The 20096-nt window shown below is 42.6% G+C and overlaps 1 protein-coding gene across 2 annotated transcripts in view; it reads left to right on the top strand.

Moving 5' to 3' along the window:
- The window catches only part of LOC139228223 (synaptotagmin-B), a 196587-nt gene that overhangs the window by 24387 nt on the left and 152104 nt on the right, over positions 1–20096 (top strand). For both annotated transcript variants that reach the window (XM_070859399.1, XM_070859398.1), the window contains exons 4-6: positions 5542–5709; positions 12851–13018; positions 17896–18013. In XM_070859399.1, the coding sequence (XP_070715500.1) occupies positions 5542–5709; positions 12851–13018; positions 17896–18013 (454 nt within the window). The remainder of the gene's footprint in view (positions 1–5541; positions 5710–12850; positions 13019–17895; positions 18014–20096) is intronic.

Below are 20096 nucleotides of genomic sequence, written 5' to 3'. Positions count from 1 at the left end.
TTAAGGAGCATCTTGAAGGAGGAAAGAGAGGTAGAGCAGCGAAGAGGTTTAGGCAGGGAGTTCCAGAACTTGGGGCCGAGGCAACAGAAGGCACGGCCACCAATGGTTGAGCGATTACAATCAGGGATGCTCAGGAAGGCAGAATTAGAGGAGTGCAGACATCTCAGGGGATTGTGGGGCTGCAGGAGATTACAGAGATAGGGAGGGGTGAGGCCAAGGAGGGATTTGAAAATAAGGATAATAATTTTGAAATCGAGGCATTGCTTAACCTGAATCCAATGTAGGTCAGCGAGCACAGGGGTAATGGGTGAGCAGGATTTGGTGCAAGTTAGAACATGGGCAGCCAAGTTTTGGATCACCTCAAGTTTATGTTGGGTAGAATGTGGGAGCCCAGCCAGGAGTGCGTTGGAATAATCAAGTCTAGAGGTAAGAAAGGCATGGATGAGGGCTTCGGCAGCGGATGAGCTGAGGCAGGGGCGGAGATGGGCGATGTTACGGAGGTGGAAGTAGGTGGTCTTATTTATGCTGCAAATATGTGGTCGAAAGCTTATTACAGGGTCAAATATGACAGCAAGGTAGCGAACAGTCTTGTTCAGCCTCAGACAGGAGTTGGGGAGAGGGATGGAGTCCATGTCTAGGGAAAGGCGGGGACCGAAAACAATGGCTTCAGTCTTCCCAATATTTAATTGGAGAAAATTTCTGCTCATCCAGAACTGGATGTCGGACACGCAGTCTGACAATTTAGAGACCGTGGAGGGGTCGAGAGAAGTGGTGGTGAGGTAGAGCTGGGAGTCACCAGCTTATATTTGGAAACTGACACTGTGTTTCCGGATGATGTCGCCAAGGGCAACATGTAAAGAACAGAGTTACTTAACACAAAGCAGGCTTGACTGCAAGACCTGCCTGCATTAGTGTAACTTCATGACACACAACGGACGTGCTGTTTATACCACTCTTTCACTATGATACTGGCTCCTTCGGTCACTGGATAGAATAAACTAACCATATACAATACATGCTTCAGCTTCTCATAAACTTGAAGTACCACTGCCTGTGTTCAGGTGCATACATAAAGCATTAAACACTATGCACCATGGAATTTAAAAGAAAACCAGTGAGCCTGATTGTATTATGACGGGTAATACCCTCATCAATGTAAAATAGAATACGCCATTCGGTGTCACTTGAGTGAGCAGGTTAGCTAGATCAACTGCATTAGGATAGCATAAATGGCAAGGGGCTCTTTTGAGGATAAGTAAAAATGTTAGTGCCCCTTAGGGGTTATACTCTGATGCCACACCCAGATCTGAATTGAGCAATCCATTCACTCAATGTAGATCAGTTTGCATTAGCAGAGGCCAGGGGCCAGTTCTGCCTTTTTTTCCGGAGTGGTGTATAACTCACAGGAAAATCAAATGAGAGAAAGGGAAGCAAATTATAAAGCAGTTTAAAAAGTAAATTGAAAAAATATGCATTAGAAGACACCGAAGTGTGTAAGAAGTGCAATCCAAATCAACACTTTAGATCTTGTAGATCAGCATTTGAATTCATGCGTCTATTGCAATAGAGTGTATCGGGTTCTGTAATACACACCGAACCAGGGATTTGTTTCACTTAGTGAGCACAAATCCTACAATAAAACACAAAAATTATCATTTAGATACATATTGAAACCAAATTATTTACATCACTATGAAATAAAGGTCGGCTTATTTGTTCACCTGTTCTTTGCAGTTGTTCTTCATACTTGAGATAGCATTCATTATTGTTTGCTGAGCCTTTATTAATAAGCTATAATGCTACATGAGATCGTATAACTAAGCATAGGTTGCATAGGAGGACAGCCCTCCAGTGATGCAGCCTAGCATTGATGGCCTGGTAGATAGTGCTGTCATGTACTTAAGCATCCTGAGAGTGAGTGATGTATTTTTCTCCAATGCTACTGTCAATTATTATGAGTGCAGAAATTGTAGGCTACAGGAAGGACAAGTTGAGATGAAAGATTGGGATTTGGCTATGCTGAGGGAATTGCAATCAGGTTTAAGTGTTGTTTTGAAGTCGCATGCTCTCAATGTTCCAGTTTTTCATCGATCTAATGCGTTAAATTTAATTTAGGCAGAAGGCTTAGAACAGTGGTGAAGGCATCTTCCAGCTTGGAAAAGATTATTTCCTGTTTACAACTTAGAGCATGGTGAATTCTATTAAATGACCAAGTGTCACTGTGACTTCAGTATAATCAGAGTTTTCACTTAAGGTTTTGTCCTATGTAAAGGGGAAGGCAATTCTAATTAGTTATAATTTTTTACAGACGTATAATGCACTTACAAGAATTTTGATTGACATATTTATGAATACATTAGTTTTACTGCCTGTATTGATAGTCTAGAGTCAGGCCTCCCTGATTCGGTTACAGATGAGGTCAGTATTTCTAGCTGATCATGGTTTTCCCGAGTTCATGATATGCTTTACTTATGTTGCTTGTGAAATAACATCCAACATTAGTCAGGCCTTCATCCCTATCTACGCATCGATCCTACTGTTCTGACCTTGTTTGTGAGTTGGAGCCTCCACCTGCATTAATCGTCTGCCAAAACCAAGGTCTGGCCACTTCTGTGTGAAGAAGTGAGTCTTTGAGTGCCAACAGATGGACACAGAGCACCTCTCTTGCACTGAAATCTGCCTGCCAACACGTTAGGAATCCTGCTCTTCTTTCTCGCATCGGAAATTGGAGAAATTCCCATTGGGAATCCCATTAATATCTGTAATGCTGCTGCAGAAGAAAGAAAATGAAGGAATTGACACAAAGGCTGAAGACAACTTACTTACCATGAAGGGGTGGGGTAGAATTAAAGAGGAGCCAGAAAAGTCCACTAAACAGTAAAAAGAAATGTATTTATAGCCCTTTAGATGTTCTTACTTGAACTGCTCATCACCTGCCAACCATGGAGACCCAGATATAATAGACATTATATTCTTTTCTAGTAGACATGTTGCAAAAAGAAGCAGAAGGTGGTGTTCCTGCATCATTAGCATTAATTAGAAAGCTCCCACACATTTGGAGTGGGAGCTTCTTCCATTGTTCTAACGGAAATGCACAGCATTCAAGTCTTTGCATTCCACACCGACACTTAACATCATTGCAGCTCTCATCCATTCCCAGCACCCTGGCAACCCCTTCCATCCAAAAGAATCAAATGAAGGCCCTGTGGATCTGTATCTCCCCTGCCAATAATCATCCAATCATTCTCGAGCCCCTCTTCCTCCTCCTTCTGGCCTCCTCCACCTCTTGCCCTGTTCCCTAATCTTCTCTTTACCCTCACCCCATTCACCTCTCCCCATACTCCCATCTCTACTCTCTCCCTCTGCACACTTCTCCTTTCCCTCTCCCCTTTCTACCTACACTTCTCTCTCCCTCTCCCCTCCTTTCTCCCTCTCTCGCTTCTCCACTTCACCTTCCTGTTTCCACTCCTCCTCAAAAAATGCACTGAAGATCCTTGTCCTACCTTCAGCTGCCTCAACAACCTCACACCATCCTACCTCAGCCCTAAATCCTCACTTGCATCTTTATTCCTCTGGCGATATCCTACCTCTAGTTCCCTGTTTACATTCCACCATTGGGGGTTAATCTTCCAGTCTCTATGCTCCTGCTCTCTGGAACTGTCTTTCACAAATGTTCACCCTCATATCCTCACTTGCTGTTTTCAAAAACAAATAAAAAATGTATCTTCAACATCCCTTTTGGCCTTGTTTCTTACATCTATTCTAACGGTTCTTTCTCTCCCACTCCGTTTCCATTTCTTCTCACTTTACAGAGTGCTGAGATGTCTTTTTGACCCAAGGAGTGCTATATAAATGCAAGTTTTTGTTGGAGGAATAATCTATTTGGGATGGATTACTCTAGAGCTGCAGCTAGACCATTGCATCGATCTGTTCACAGATGCCATTAAAGTAAATGGGGTCTGAGCATGTCCACTTGGGACCATCAAATATATGTAATCTGAACTTTTCGAATTTTGATTATATTTATCTGCATGAAATGAATGATTAGATGCCATGATTTTATTTTTGCAGTCCCCTGTGGTTTCCTTGCAGTCTCGGCTAAGCAACAATGAAATCTGTTTTGGGATTACTTTAAAAAGAACACAATTGCTCACTGAGAGTCTCTAAGGATTCACACTGTGCATGAATCAATAGCTCCACTGCATCTTGGCTCCTGTTGCTGATGTCAGTGGAGTTTACCCATGTGGCTGCATGAAATGTCATTCTATCTGCAACGCGAAAGGAGCCATTTTTGAAACATAGGCTGTGGAGTGAATAAAAGGTTAAGTAAGTTACATTGAAAGTATTCCTGATAAAAAAAATAACTTTTTCCTGCCTTTTATAACCTTGCGAAGGGACTTTGATGTTACACGTGTTGAGAACAAAAAACATATGATGTTTGTCTTGAAATGAGAGACAAGGTTATCGGTTACCGTGTGCATATTATGCAGATTCTGTTTGCAGGTGATTTCTTCCAATGAGGACAGCCATGTGAAATTCCCCACTTTCTCACTTCATTGGAGAACAAATGACTGCTTCAGCTCACTGTAGCTCCTTAAATCTAACAGTTTAACCACCTTCACTGCAGCCCTTCAAGGTCAGCTCAGACATATATATATATGTCTAACACCCCTGTGGTGGAAGCCAAAATCAATCTTTCTCTCCCCTCAAGGGGGTAAGTGGGGAATTGCAGCTGGATTTCCTCCACTTTTTGATGTTTAATGGGAAGCTAGGAAATGGCCGTCGCACTTGTGGATCTTCTGCATTAATATTACAAAGAAAAGAACTAATAGCCTGTTATAAATTTCTAGGGCGGGGTCTAGTATGTCTTATTATGGTATCTTTCCTGAATGTTTAATTTGTATTTCATACATTCCTCTAAGCTTCTCAGTTAATATTACATCGAAGACTTTACCAAGGACAGTGCTGCCCAATGGGCATACTGTAGAATAGTATAAAGGCCTTCACAATGGTGCCCCAACAATCATAAAATAACTCGAGATACAAACCTAATGGTGATGCCGGCATGGCGCCCACTGATGTCCTCTAGCATTGCCCTTGCAGGGTCAGTGGGCGGGCATCCAATTTGCATGGGGCCAGCGGATACATGCGTCACTGAGGGTGTATCTGGCCACAAAAGCCAGCACAGGAGTGGGGGGGCGGGAGGGGAGCCGGCTGCCTGTGGTGGGGGGGGGGGAACGCAGTGTGGGAGGTTACCCAGGCCACTCCCCCAGATCCCACCCGTGTACCTCTCAGCACCCTGTGTAAGGGAGCTGATCGAGATATTTGCTAAAGTAAATTGCTTCTTTTTTCGGGCGTCCCAGCCGCTTGCCTTATAAGGAGTCAGCAGAGGTCCTGTCCTTTACTAGGCACACAGTTTTCATGTTGGTTCTACCGGGTTCCTATTGGAACACTTTGTATTTTCAGAGCCCCCTTTATTAATGAACTGTGGTAGCCATTACAGAGTTACAAATCTTTAACGGTTCTCCATGTCTTTTGCAGCTAACAGTGGGAATTATTCAGGCAGCTGAACTACCTGCACTGGATGTAAGCGGCACATCTGATCCTTATGTTAAAGTCTTCATGCTTCCAGACAAGAAAAAGAAATATGACACGAAGGTTCATAAAAAGACTCTAAACCCTTCCTTCAACGAATCCTTTACATTCAAGGTAACACTTCACGGCAAGCAGCGATACATTGGACAAGTTAAACTTCAATTTAAGTTTTGTTTCAGTTAGAGGCATGGTTGTTTGTGTTGATTACTTTTTTTTTTATCTTTGCTATTTATTACTATGCAATAAAATCCATCAGACAATGCCACTAAATGCCAGAGTGATTCTGCAGTTTTATAGTCCTGCAGACATTTTCATTCTAGCTAACTAATTTGCCATTCATTCCATAGACTTTAAGCATCTTTAAAAGCCTCGCTTGTGGAACTTTGTCAGATGCCTTCTGAAAATCAAGTAAACTACATCCAAACTCTTGTCCATTTATGTAATTATCAATTCCAATGCATTCAAGAGGCATCACCTATTATTAGTTTTAGGTCCACACTGACCACTCCTTATGCTGTCTAGGTGAAAATTGATTCCATTCCTCACTTCAGATGTTGGGATAACTGTAGTTATTATTTCTTCTGTTTTTAATAACATTAATCATCATAATCATCCAATATTAAGAATCAAAATAAAATTATAATTTAAATTTAGGCTTACAGATCATTTCCCCCTATTAGCTTATTCAAACTGATAATACAAGTGCTTTGGACATCGTTCCCTAGTTTCTAACCCCCTAATACTCAATGGATTAGCTTGCCTCAACTGTTGCATTATTAATAATTGTATTTATATAGCACAATATGGCAAACTGTCTCAAGACACTTCACACAATTACTGCTGTTATGTAAGCAAATATTTGTACTTTATTTTATCAGTAGAACCATTGGCAAGTTCTGAACTGAGGAACAAAAGGGATGAAATTCCAATGGACCTGTTCCATCAGTGAAAGATACAACCTGGACTTATCCCATGTTCCAGCCCTTTAGTTGGGAGACCCGCCCAGGCCTGATCAGAATTTTAGGTCAAAATTGCTCCAATTTCTTTTCATTAATGTTTAAGATAAATATCAGTAGTATGGACTGCAAATTTAGGGCTGTTCTTTGTTGCTATATTATTGTTACACTTTCCAACCATGATAGGAACTCTCCTGCCAAGTGCAGTGCCATAGTATAGAAAGCAGATGTGTTAGATCATTTTTCTCCTTGCTTTTGAATCAGCTCTCAGGAAATGTGCAAGATTGGCCTAATATGAGTCACTTTCCAGTTTTCCTTACTTCTCTATATTACACTTCCTACTTGCTGAAATCAGGAATATGCTATATGTGGAATCAAGGGAACAGTCTCGTCCAAGCACTCAACAATGCATTTCAATCCAGTTCACACTAGTGTAAATGCTTTTGATTTAAATCAGACAGAGTTCTATGCGGCGGACATTCACTTTGTTTTTCTCCCAGTAATAATAGAAATATAATGGACATATCCTTGTTATTCTTGTAGTTGTGATACCGTGATGTCAGCCTTTGTTCAGTGGTTTACCATTGCCTCTGAGCCGGTAGGTTGTGGTTTCAAGCTCTACTCCAGTGACTTAAACACATAATCTAAGCTAAAACTTCCGTGTAGTGCTGAGGGAGTGCGGCAGTATGAAATGCTAAACTGAGGCCCCATATGACCTTTCAGTTGGACGTAAAAGATTATATGGCACTATTTGAAGAAGAACTGATGTCCTAGCCAATATTTATCCTTCAGCTAACATCACTAAAATAGATTGCTATTTGTAGGGCCTTGGTGTGTGCAAATTGGCTTCTGTATTTGCCTACATTACAACAATGATTACAATTCAAAAGCACATTTCTTGCTGTGAAGTGCTTTGGGTTGTCCAGAGGCCATGAAAGGTGCTACATAAATGTGAATTATTTCTTCTTTGACATTTACAAGAGTTATAAAACACCAATGTGTAGATAGACTTCATAGGCCTGCATTTTTTTTATTTTTCCAAATTACATTTGACTTGAAGCAAGTGATTACCTATTTTAACTAAGATATTTTGGAGCATCTCACAATTAGTGTTTCATAAGTAATGTGCATATTTGAGAACTCCATTTGATTTGAATCATTATCACAATAAATAACTAAAATATTGGCCCTGAATTTGCAGTTGGAGGCATACCTCCAGAGTACGACTCTGACCTGCAAAATATTTCGGAACTGACCTCCAGGCGCCACAGCTAGGGCCAGTTCAGGCCCTGGGCCTCCAAGCATACGTCTGGTAAAGGCCTACGGATCCCTGAGACGCAGGCGAATCGGAAGTGTTCCTGGATCATGTGGGCCAGGTCCTCCAATGAGAAAGGGGGATTCCATTGCAGTCAGTTCCAAATTGAATCATGTAATGACATGCAATAGAATTCCAAAATAATTAAACAATTTAGACAACTCTAAATGTTTTGCTGTTCAAATTTAATTTGAAGTCCTTTAATTACACCAAATACAATAACAATGTAATTTTTTTGAAAAATGTGCAACAGTTTAATCTGGGCCAATATTTGCATAAACTAATTTTAAGCGTTTGTGCATCATTTTTAATTTTATTTTAATTTTAAGATTTATATTAACTCTTACACTGGTGAAAGCAGGCCCTATGCCTGCTTTTACCAGCCTTAAGAGTTTTGTGGGCAACTGTTGGACAGTAGTTGGGCAAATAGCGCATGCGGAAACTTGGAACTTGCTGGCCCAAACGGAAGGATTAGGATGGTGTACGCTGAGTGTACGCCGTCGACACCATAAATTCTGGCCCAATACTGCAGCTATGAGTCTTGGCTGTTTTATGTAATCGAACAATCAGTAAAACTATGAGATTCTGCATTTGGGTGGATGATCTATATAACTCCTTCAGTGTTTGTGAATTGTGATTTCATCCACATTAAATGTCCTTAAAAACCTGCAACGTTCATTGAAATACATTGATTGAGTATCCTTGCTTTATTGTCTGATATCACGAGGCTTATACCTCTGCACAGTGCATTCTGCATGAAGCAGCACCGACATTTGCTGAAACAGCAGGCTTTTGGACAGATTAAGTGCAATGTGCTGTCAAGCCAAGAATTTCTGCTTACTCTGAGCACGTTAATGGATTGCTAAAAACGTATCACTCTAACTTACATTGGATTCATGTTCCTTTCAAGTGAAAGCAAAGTTATCTACTACACAAAAGAAATCTTAAATTATTCTGACCCTGTTATTAAACAATGTATTCTTCAATCAGAACCCTCATCATGTTTAGTTTTGGCCCATTTCAACTGAATAATTTCTCCAGCAGTCTTTCTGTTCCATGATGACAAAGTCCAGTGAGACTGAGCATTAAAGGGTTATTAAAATGAAAGGTACAGATATAGTTAGCAATCAGATTGTCTGCAAACAGTTCCATTTCTATGCATCAAACTCTTAATCAGCATGTTCATTCAATGTACATCTTCCAACATGAGGCATTTGAAAAATAGTGAATATTTTCTTAATTATGTTCCTTGTGCAGTCTGTCTTAATGCAGAAAAAGTCCCTGTTGATAAATTTGAAACAGCGCCACCTGCAGGATATTTCAACATACATTGATCATGGAAAGTCTAAGGGTCCGAAATTCACCGTCCCCGAAGGGATGGTTACCGCGGAGTTTGGGCGGTTGATCGAAAAAATCGATCAGCCGCTGCGGTCAGGTACTTTTCCCTCGCCAAGCCATATTCAGCTCTGGGAGGATTTCAGTGGTGTTCACTTCCACTGGAAATGGCGCGGTGAAGCCGCTGTAAAGGAGGATTTGCAGCAGAGAGGGAAGCAGCGTGCAGGGTTAGTGTTAGGGTTGAAAAGCCACCAGGACAGCGAAATTCACCGAGGGAAAGGTAGGACTTTTCCTGGCAGTGCCCCCGCGAGGTTTTCGATGCGGTGCTCAAACACGACACCGCTGGGGCCCTTTGGTAGGTAAACAGTTTTATTAATTATTAGTATTTTTATTTCATTTTCAAGCATGCATCCGCAGTATTTATCTTTTGATATAGTTTTATTAATTATTAGTGTTTTTATTTCATTTTCCAGCATCCGCAGTATTTAGCTTTTCATATAATTTTATTAATTGTTTTGGCTCCATTAAACCTGCTGAGTGCTGCTCAGAGGTTTGCCCATACCCCTGTACTTTTGTACAACTTTCAGGTCTGGCTCTTTAGTGGAGGCCTGTGGACTGCAGAGACCTGCTTGGCAGGGTTCACCCAGAGGATGGGAGGAGTGTTGGGAGGGAGACACCTGGTACACCTGCTCAGAACCAGGGCGGCACGCAGGAGAAGGTGTCGCCGTCAGCACTGTGCAGACAGGCAGCGGGCAAGGGAGGCAGCAGCCATGATTCATTCATTCTGCGCCAGACCAGTGTGTCCGTTGTCTTCACCGGCCCGAATCAGGATTGCGGTTGGCTGCTTGGGGGCATGGGATATCCCCTGTCTACTTTGCTGCTCACTCCTCTGCGGAACCCCAGGACAGCGCCAGAGCATGCATACAATGATGCTCATTGTGCCACTAGGTGCATCATCGAGCAGTGCATAGGCATCCTTAAGCAGAGATTCTGGTGCCTGGACCACTCTGGTGGCACCTTGCAGTACTCTCCTCAACGGGTCTCTATAATCGTCGTGGTCTGCTGCATGCTGCACAACCTGGCAATCATGAGGGGACAGCCGCTGGAGATCGAGCCAGCAGTACCATAGGAGGAACAGGAGGAGGAGGTGCAGGAGGAGGAGGTGCAGGAGGAGGAGGAGGATCCCTGTCACCCCAGAGCTAGGAGGCGTCGACTCATCGCCACCCTGGAAGGGCCGGGTGCAGACTGGCCAGCATCCTCCTGGGAGAATGCATCCCCACATATATGGAGGTGCCTGACCCCTCCCCTGCAATCTCCCTCCATGCATTATGTACTGACGGTCTGCCAGGTCTCCCCACATCAGGAAACAGTATTCTTCTTCTGTCCTCCACACCATCCATCAGTGTCTCCTGCTCCATATCAGTGAATCTGTTGGCTCTCCTTGCACCTTTTACACCCGCCATCCTTCCAACCTCCTTCCCCCCCTCAGGGCCTTGCTGCAAACCCTAGCTTTTAAAAAGGCCAGGGAGCAGTTGTCTCATTAGAAACCCTTAACTGCATGCTGCATTTCTCAGTGCTGATAACGCTCAAATTAAGACAGCCCTGGAACCAATTTGTTCACTTTTGGAGCTGAATATGGGGTGGCCCAGCCACCGAAAAATTTTGGCGCTAATGGCCACAAAAAGGTTGGGGGAGCAACAGCTTTCCAGCGGTACTGAATTTCGGGCCCTTAATGTCAAAGTGTTCGGATTGAGGAGTTAGTTATCAACAGATCAGGGACTTATCCACTTCTTTCCCTGAAGTCTATTATACATCCACGAGTATTATTTTCACAGTCCTCACAGCTGTTATTCACACATATGGAAATAAAAATAAAAATGGTAAAGGACAAGTGTGAAAGTAACACGTGTTTCTGGCACATGCTGGCCAAACTGATGATTGCAGCCAATCTAACTCATCTTGGCACACCGATATTGCAGCAGTAACCTTGATTAGGTCAGGACAATTCCAATCTCACTGCTGTGGAAACTGTAGCAGTTTCTCACAGAAAATGCTACACCATTTTAGTAAAAAGGTTCAAGATGTATATTGTATTAGTTGAGGTGCTACTGGGTTTAATTTACCACGAGCACTGTTTTTTAGATTCTTCTGAACTCTTGTTATGATTTTCACCCGTCACCCTTCTTCCCAAGGCAACAACTCTCAATGGGATGCTGTTCCAAAAGTGCCAGCACTCTTCTAATGCTTTGAATCTGGACAGTCAGTCAATGTTGGCAGGCTGGTCCAGCACAGGAGCGATACAGCCTGGCAGATCCTGTCAATGTCCACACATGCAATTCCCGCAGAAGTTGCTGAATAGCAATCAGATTGCCATCCCTGGCCAAATTTTTTCCTCTTCCCTCCCATCCCCTCCAGTCCAGAGATAGTGAGGAAAAACCACCATTAACTCCACTAAAATTGATGGACTCAGTACAGGTGAAGGGCTGAACTTGACCCTCCCTGGCCTGTATGGTTCAGACCACATCACACAGTGGGTTAACTATTCATCTTTAAGATTCCCATCACACACCAGTAGCATATGGTGGGAATTCAGCTCATTTGTGGGTCTGTGATTTCCTGTCCATGAAGATTAATGGGGTGTACGATTAAATTCTTGTTATGTACTCCCAGAGTGGGAAGTTCTGCACTGGGGGGCACTAAAAATGAAGATTGATCCCAGTATCTGCTGTCTGATGGTCTCATGAATTAATCTTTTAGACCAGTGAAGTAACACCACCATGGAACTAGCCCCCATGAATTACATCATGAAGACTGTGATAGTAATACCTGGCTATGGATTACACCAAATAAAACAATTTCACATAAATAGTCAATGTGAAAGGTATTTTTGCAATACCGGAGTCAACTCTCCATTGTCAGTAAATAACGTCTTACGTAATGTCCGACAGAGAGTTACATCAGATAACGTTTGTTGTAGTTAAATTTATTCTGTTACGACAAAAACAACAACATCATTGTTTCCCTCTGTCAAATGTCTGATCAGGTCCACGGTTTCTTGTGCAAACTGAAGCACATTTTTGAGAGTCACTAGCAGATTTACAAGGAGACTTTGCGAAAACTGTCCACCCTACTTAGTGCTGCAAGATATTTTCAATTAATGAATAGATTGCTTTGTCAAAACTTGTTAGGTACTATGAGTTTTTAACTGCGGCTGAAGGTTCATGACTCTGTTTTGATAGTGTAGTCTCAAGACTCTTTGACACTGTTAAACTGTTGAGATGTCAAGCAACAGGGATTTACTAATCTATTGAATCAAAACAAAGGCAAGCTTCGCAGAGCTGGATATATCATCAATCATAAATAGTTTTGAGAAATTCTCCATAAATTACTATGAAATGTGCACATCATTTCTATAAATATTATTGACTTTTCAAAAAGATTACCTACTACAATTGGGGCACAAAAAAATACCTGAGAATGTATATCTTCAAAATGTATTTTTGTAGCTATTGGATTTTTCTCCCTAAGGCAATTTGTTATCAGTATAACAATAAGATTGGCATGTGTCGAGGAACCAGACAGCTAAGGTCAAAGTAGATCCACAGATTTCTGTCATTTAATTTTGTCTTTAACTGAATTTTATACACAGGTTCCTTATCAAGAACTGGGAGGGAAGACCTTGGTGATGGCAGTTTATGACTTTGATCGATTCTCTAAACATGACTGCATTGGCCAAGTGACGGTACTAATGACCAAAGTGGACCTTGGTCAACAACTGGAAGAATGGCGAGATCTGGAAAGTGCTGAGAAAGAAGAGGTAGGGTTTTAAGTGTCTTGAAACAGTCTCTGATAGCCACATGGCACACTATGGAAAGGAAATAGAACTGGAGATCAAGTCATTACAATGTCTTGGAACAGTCTCTGATAGTCATGTGCTGCAACAAGAATCCAGGACTTAATGCTTAAAACTTTCCTGCATCTAAACAGTGTAAATACTTCTAAAGATTATCTTTTAAAATCACTATATGAGGTAAAGCAAAATGCCCAGCAATGTCTGCAGAAAATTCTACTTTTAAATATGATCATAGTACTTTGAAGGTTTCAAAGTGATTAGAAGGCTACTACATTGTATGTCCAACTAATCACCACTACCAAATTAATTTATTCAGGTCAATGTTGCCTTTGGGATGAGTGGCGATGCAGGGCAGGAGGGAGACCACTACTGGAAGCTCAGTATGAAGCACAGTCCATTTTAACTCCCAGTCTGCATTTGAATAAAATACTAGGCTCCCACTTAAAAATGGCGTAACTTATATAAGTTCCGGTGTGTCGGGAGCCCGAAAATGCTGGGGACCCAAGGAAACAAACGATGGTATAAAGTTACCTCTGGGCAGGGGGTTTAACAGCCGATAGTGGCACTGAAATGAAGAGGCAAGGCCTGGGTTGGGGAGGCCCAAGGGCTCCTTAAAGGGCCCGGGCTCTTCCTCAACCACAAGGATTCCACAGAAAAGTTACATTTTTAAACTTACCTTGGCATCTTCTCGTCACTCCGACTCCCACCATGGTTCGCCTGTCAGGATTGGCCTCCCGAATCTGGAAGCTAAATTGTCGTTGTGACACCGATGGGGTCATCGGGCTATGACTTTACAATGTAAAATATGCTCCCATCTGCCAGGCATGAACGGCTCTCCCATACCTGTTCTCAGGTAATTTAAGGTGGGGAGGCAGGAAATGCTTCGGGAATGCTGCATGACTACTGTCACCATCATAATCCCCCGCCGAGCTCAGGTGTAAAAACTATCCCATTGATTCTATTCTCGTAAATAGTTCAGTCCCTATCCAACCACTTAGTTCTGAAAAGAAGAATGTTTGCTTCTACATATCAAAACGGTTTTCTTCATGTTTTAACCGTGCTGCAGCTCCAGACTGTCATTACCTGTAGGGAAAGTATTTTACATTGATAAACTGGAAGTGCATTTTAATATAAATTAAGCTCAGGCAACAAGCATGGCTGGAAATTCCTCCATGTGTAACATGCAACCCAGAAGCAAAGTAATGGCTTTTCCCATGGGATTAAAACAAGGCACAGAAGAATTTATAGCCCACAGTGTGAATGAGATATAACAGGAAATTTGAATGTAAGCCTCAAACTCCACATACACACTGTCATTTACCTCGTCCTGAAGGAAGACTCATTGGAGTATTCATTTTCATAACTTCTAAGTGCTAACAAAACAACTCAAATCATTTTAATGCAAAACCCCTTATGGTAGCCACAAATTGTGCCCAAAATTGCACCTATTTTGAAAAGTGTTTCTTCTCCCCCAAGTTTTCGCTCAAATGCATTTGCCCATCACCGATTGCAAAATCTGCCATGAACCAACATAATTGGGCAGCGTTTAAAAAGTTTTTTTTAAACTTTACTTTAAAGAAATATTCTTTGATATATTTAAGAGTGGGAACTTGGTAAAGTTTGATTAATACAGCTTAAAATGGGCTTATCACAAAACAGTGGCCATCTGTTAGTAATCCGCTTTTCAATGACTGAAAATGACTTAAAAAAAAAACCAAACTATTTTCTAGTTAGATTTGGATACAGTAGTCAGTTCCTTATTAAATTAAAAAAAAAATTCTTCAAAAATATTTCAAAACATACCTATTAGTGTCCTTGCACCCAAAAGATCCAGTTTAATTTTTGGAGCCTCCCCGAAGGCCCGCAATCGAGCGCAATTAGCGGAAACTCCCGAGGGAAATTGGGGTCGTTTGCGCTAATGGGACGCAAATGACTTTTTGCCTGGACGCGGCGCCGCTAACAACTCCCACTAAATTCCGCAGGAGTTTAGCGGTGGCAGTAATCGGTAGTGCCCCGCTCTGCTGCACCAGAAATGACAATGTTATCACCGTGCGCAGCACCCGTTTTCGCCCGGGGTCAAAAATTGGCCCGTGCCCCCTGAAGCTGCGCCGGGCGATGACAGTGACAGCTTCAGTAGACGTGAACGGAGCGGCAGGAGGCTCGTGGGGCGCAAGTTAAAGGGGAAGTTGCGAGCAGGTCAATAAAAGATGTGCCGATTTACTTGCCCCGGCCCGTTGCCGTTTTGAACACCGGGTCCATGCCGCGATCTGGCAGCCCGGCATTGCGCTTGAGTGCCGGGCTGGTGGCCTGGCACCCTGCTCCCCAGTGGTCCAGGGAGAGCCCCACAGAGTTGGCAAATTGGGCCCTTCCCTTTAATCAAGGCGAGAGCCCCTCCTACGTGGCAGTGCTATGCAGCCCAGTGCGTAGCACTGTGACCCTGCTCCCAACCTATTAGTGCCCCAGAGAGGAAGTGGAGTGCATTTTTTTGCGCTCCACTTTCTCTCGGGGGCCATAACCCCAATTTCAAGAGTGGGGCGGGACTTCCGTGCCTGCCACAAGCAATCCAGTCTCGTGGATGTTACCGCCTCCAAACGGGACACAACACAATTTCTTGACCCTAATCTTGAATGCACTACCTGAAAGGTGGTGTTAGCAGATTCACTCGTAACTTTCAAAAGGGAATTGGATAAATACATGAAAAGCAAAATATTTGCATGTTTGTGACAAAAGAGCAGGTGAGTGGGATTAATTGGATAGCTCTTTTAAAGAGCCAGCACAGACACGATGCGCCAAAAGGCCTCCTTCTGTGCTGTACTATTCTATGATTCTATGACTATGTACTGACAAAGGGACTAAGTGTGTTACTTACTGCCAGTCAACCTCTCTGGCACTGAAAATTAAATTTAACAAGTGTGGAGTCCCATTCCTTCAGGTTTTAATTGTTGGTGGGGAATTAAAAAAAAACATTTTTTCAGTTTATCCATTCTGTCTCTTTTCTTTCTTAATCAAATCTTGCTTTCCCTCTCTCTAGTTCTCTTTCTATATCTGATTTGCCACTGAATTCACCCATTCTAAATTACATGTCCTTGTTCAGTCCTTGCTCTGTTAATTTCCCAATCTGTTAATCTGATTGTTCAGGAGATATACAGTTGCTTGCCATGTTCACTCAGATCCCAGATGCCCTGTAGAGTGAACTATGCCATTTCCATCTTCCACTTCCAGCAACTTCCAGGACATTAAATGGGCAAGAGCAAGTCTAACCACGGCTGGGCGCCATTCATTGTCTGGGTACATAAATCTTTGGGCCAATAAATGATTAAGAGGAATTATAAAGTGAGTAAGTGTACTAACATTTGCAGTTTTCAGCACAGCGTCGGTTGGCTATGTCGGCATTGATGGAAGTGGAGAGATGTAACGAGCTAAAACTGCACACATTTTCTTAGCACAACAGAAAAATAAAAATAATTTTAGAGGTCATTTCTCTTCAGTCTACTATACTGGGTGCAGTTATTTTCACTTTAAACGGGACACCCAAACTATAGAAATTATAACATTTGTTCTTACATCTCATCAACTGTTAAAGTGAATCTTGTAACAGTCATTAATTCAAAATCATAGCAGAAGTATAATCCACCGTGAATGAATTGCCTTGGTCAAACATGTGGTGCAATGCCCTCCAGAAAATAAAACTCACAATGCTGTAGTATTCTTGACATGACTCAATATACATGTGGAACAGGCCCGAGGGGCTGAATGGCCTACTCATGTTCCAGTGTACCTTTAGATCCTAGCTCGCTATCAACGTTACCATATTTTGACTTACATGGCACAACTTTTACTATGTTCAGCAATCCAAATTTGCAACAGTTTTAAAAACTTATAAAGTAATCATTCAACATATATTGTACATGATAATTTAATAATAATTAATGGATTTCATGGAAGTGAACTTCAGAGTCTTATTTACTCCTGCAGCTTATAATGCTATCAGAACTGTTTCAATTTTAACACGCAGGTCAAAGATTGAACTATTAGACTAATGCTAAACCAAAATTGTGTGCTGTTGCAGAGATAATAGAATGGTAAATTGTACAGTAACTGAAGATTATGGTGGATTGCCACCTTGACTGAGGCAACACTCTATGGAGGTCATTTTCGGAGTTTGTTTCCGGGAGGGAATCTTGCCTGCTGGCCATATAGACACTGTAACATCGTGGGAACCATGCATCACAATTGCATGGTTGGCCAAAGAGGCTCCCCTCCAGTAAAGCCAACTTGGTAAACCTGCCCATATATAAAGCAGTAGAAATGGGCAGAAAATAATTTTTTGAAGCTCTTTGAAGGACTTCAAATTTGTGATTTTTTTGTATTTCTTAAAATGAGAGTGTCAGTGCTGGAATGGGATTGGCACCGGAGTATCAGCACTGGATGTAGAGCAATGTTTCCTTTGATTGACTCCGTAAATTCCAATGCCTTAATCCCAATTTTAGAATAACTGTAATGCATCCATATGGCTTTTCCATTTCCTTCACCAGCCAACCTTATTATCTGTTTGAGTAAGAATGTCAATTTAGCACCAGTAGTACTGAATTGTGCTCAGATTTTTATATAGAATGACACCCTGCAAGCTAGCTCCAAACTCACCTCAACATGGGTCCTTTATAGCCAATAGAGAAAGAAAACTTTCATCTTATCAGGCTGGCTGTAATCGAGCCTAGGTCGCAGATATAGAAAGATGTTCTGCTGCCCTATTCCATCAATAAGTTAATTTTCCATATTATTAAGTGCAAAGATTGGGACAGTTTTGTAACTATCCAAATTTCTACAATGTTCTCCTACAGCCGGAGAAACTGGGAGACATTTGCACCTCTTTGCGCTACGTTCCGACTGCAGGGAAACTCACTGTCTGCATCCTGGAGGCAAAGAACCTGAAGAAAATGGACGTGGGTGGACTCTCAGGTAAGTAAGACAAGGGCTCAACTGAAAGTGCCAGGATTTAAGAGACGCATTAGAGTTTGCAGTAAGTACACAGACACTATGTAATATATCACCAGCTCTCCATGAAGGGAAATCGACTGTACGTTATATAGCCTTCTCAACTAGTAGATCCCTCAGGAACTCTTCAGTTTTTATCCCTTAGCTGTCTGAAAACAACATGATCAAAATGTGTTACTAGTTACTGGTAAGGAAATATCAGCAGTCAGCTGTTGAATTAAGAATTGTGCTTTGATTGATTTCAGACTCAAATCCCGCAAAGAATACAATTTGTGGGGAATTTGTCACAAAAAGTTAGATGATCTGTGTCATCAATATTGGTTTCAATTTAAAGTCCAGTAATGCCCGATAAAACTCATTCAACAACAAAACATAAGGTGGTTTTGTTTCGTTAACAACAATAATAAGAAGTGAAGAGATAAATAAAAACCCAGCTCAGTAGTGTCAGCATCATCATTTCATAGGCAGTCCCTTGGAATCGAGGAAGGCTTGCTTACACTCCTGAAGTGAGTTCTTTGGTGGCTGAACAGTCCAATACGAGAGCCACAGACTCTATCACAGGTGGGACAGATAATCGTTGAGGGAAGGGGTGGGTGGGTCTGGTTTGCCGCACACTCATTCCGCTGCCTGTGCTTGATTTCTGCACGCTCTTGGCGTTGAGATTCAAAGTGCTCAGCGCCCTCCCGGATGCACTTTCTCCACTTAGGGAGGCCTTTGGCCAGGGACTCCCAGGTGTCAGTGGGGACATCGCACTTTATCAGGGAGGCTTTGAGGGTTTACTTGTAACGTATCCGCTGCCCACCTTTGGCTCGTTTGCCATGAAGGAGCTCCGCATAGAGCACTTGCTTTGGGAGTCTCGTGTCTGGCATGCGAACTATGTGGCCTGCCCAGCGGAGCTGATCAAGTGTGGTCAGTGCTTTATTGCTGGGGATTTTTGCCTGGACGAGGACGCTGATGTTGGATGATCTTTGCAGTGCGACAGCGGCAGGAAAAATGCAGGGAGCAGCGCCAGCTCTTATACATGGCCTTTTTCGACCTTACAAAGTCCTTTGATACTGTCAACCGCGAGGGTCTATGGAACGTCTTCCTCCGTTTCGGATGCCCCCAAAAGTTTGTCAACATCCTTCGCCTATTCCACGACGACATGCAGGCCGTGATCCTTACCAGCGGATCCATTACAGACCCAATCCACATCCGGCCCGGGGTCAAACAGGGCTGCGTCATCACTCCAACCTTCTTCTCAATCTTCCTCGCTGCCATGCTCCACCTCACAGTCAACAAGCTCCCCACTGGAGTGGAACTAAACTACAGAACCAGTGGGAAGCTGTTTAACCTTTGCCGCCTCAGGCCAGGTCCAAGATCACCCCAACCTCTGTTGTTGAGCTACAGTATGCGGACGATGCCTGCGTCTGTGCACATTCTGAGGCTGAACTCCAGGAACTCTGTAGTGCACTCGAGTTTTGTGCGTAGCATTTGTGACAACAATGCCAAGGCAACCGATGTGAATTTGACATCTCCTGTCAGGCAAGCTGTCTGTGGAGGCACAATTATGGATGAACCTCGCCTCAATTATCAGATGAGACCCAATGACCAAATCCTACCGATCCTTGGGCCTTTGCTTCGGGCACAATGCAGACCCCCTAAATTATATTTTTACCCCACTTTGAGTGTGTCTTCCTGCAGGGAGTGTGAGAGTGGTGAGTTTACCCTTTATATCATATTCTACATTTAATAGATTGCTCACTTGAATTTCCGACATGCATTATTTTTGTACGTCAGTATTACCCCTTAACTGTTGCTGACTAAGAACCACACATTGTAAAGCGCCATTTGAGTATGAATGCATGGCAGTAATTTATTTCGGATATGTTGATATATTGATTGATTCCTGGCCATGTGTTACAGCAATAACTCCTGTGGGCTTTGAGAGACACTTGACTACCCATGCCACTCATTGGAATTCCAACCTTCAGAGAAGAGGGTGAATTTTAATTTTTATCGCCAGGTGGAAAATAGATGGTTGCGGATTTCAAACCCAGCCCGCCCG

The sequence above is a fragment of the Pristiophorus japonicus genome, chromosome 17 (assembly GCF_044704955.1).
Source record: "Pristiophorus japonicus isolate sPriJap1 chromosome 17, sPriJap1.hap1, whole genome shotgun sequence".
Lineage (NCBI taxonomy): Eukaryota > Metazoa > Chordata > Chondrichthyes > Pristiophoridae > Pristiophorus > Pristiophorus japonicus.
This window is presented reverse-complemented; position numbering and strand designations above follow the sequence as displayed.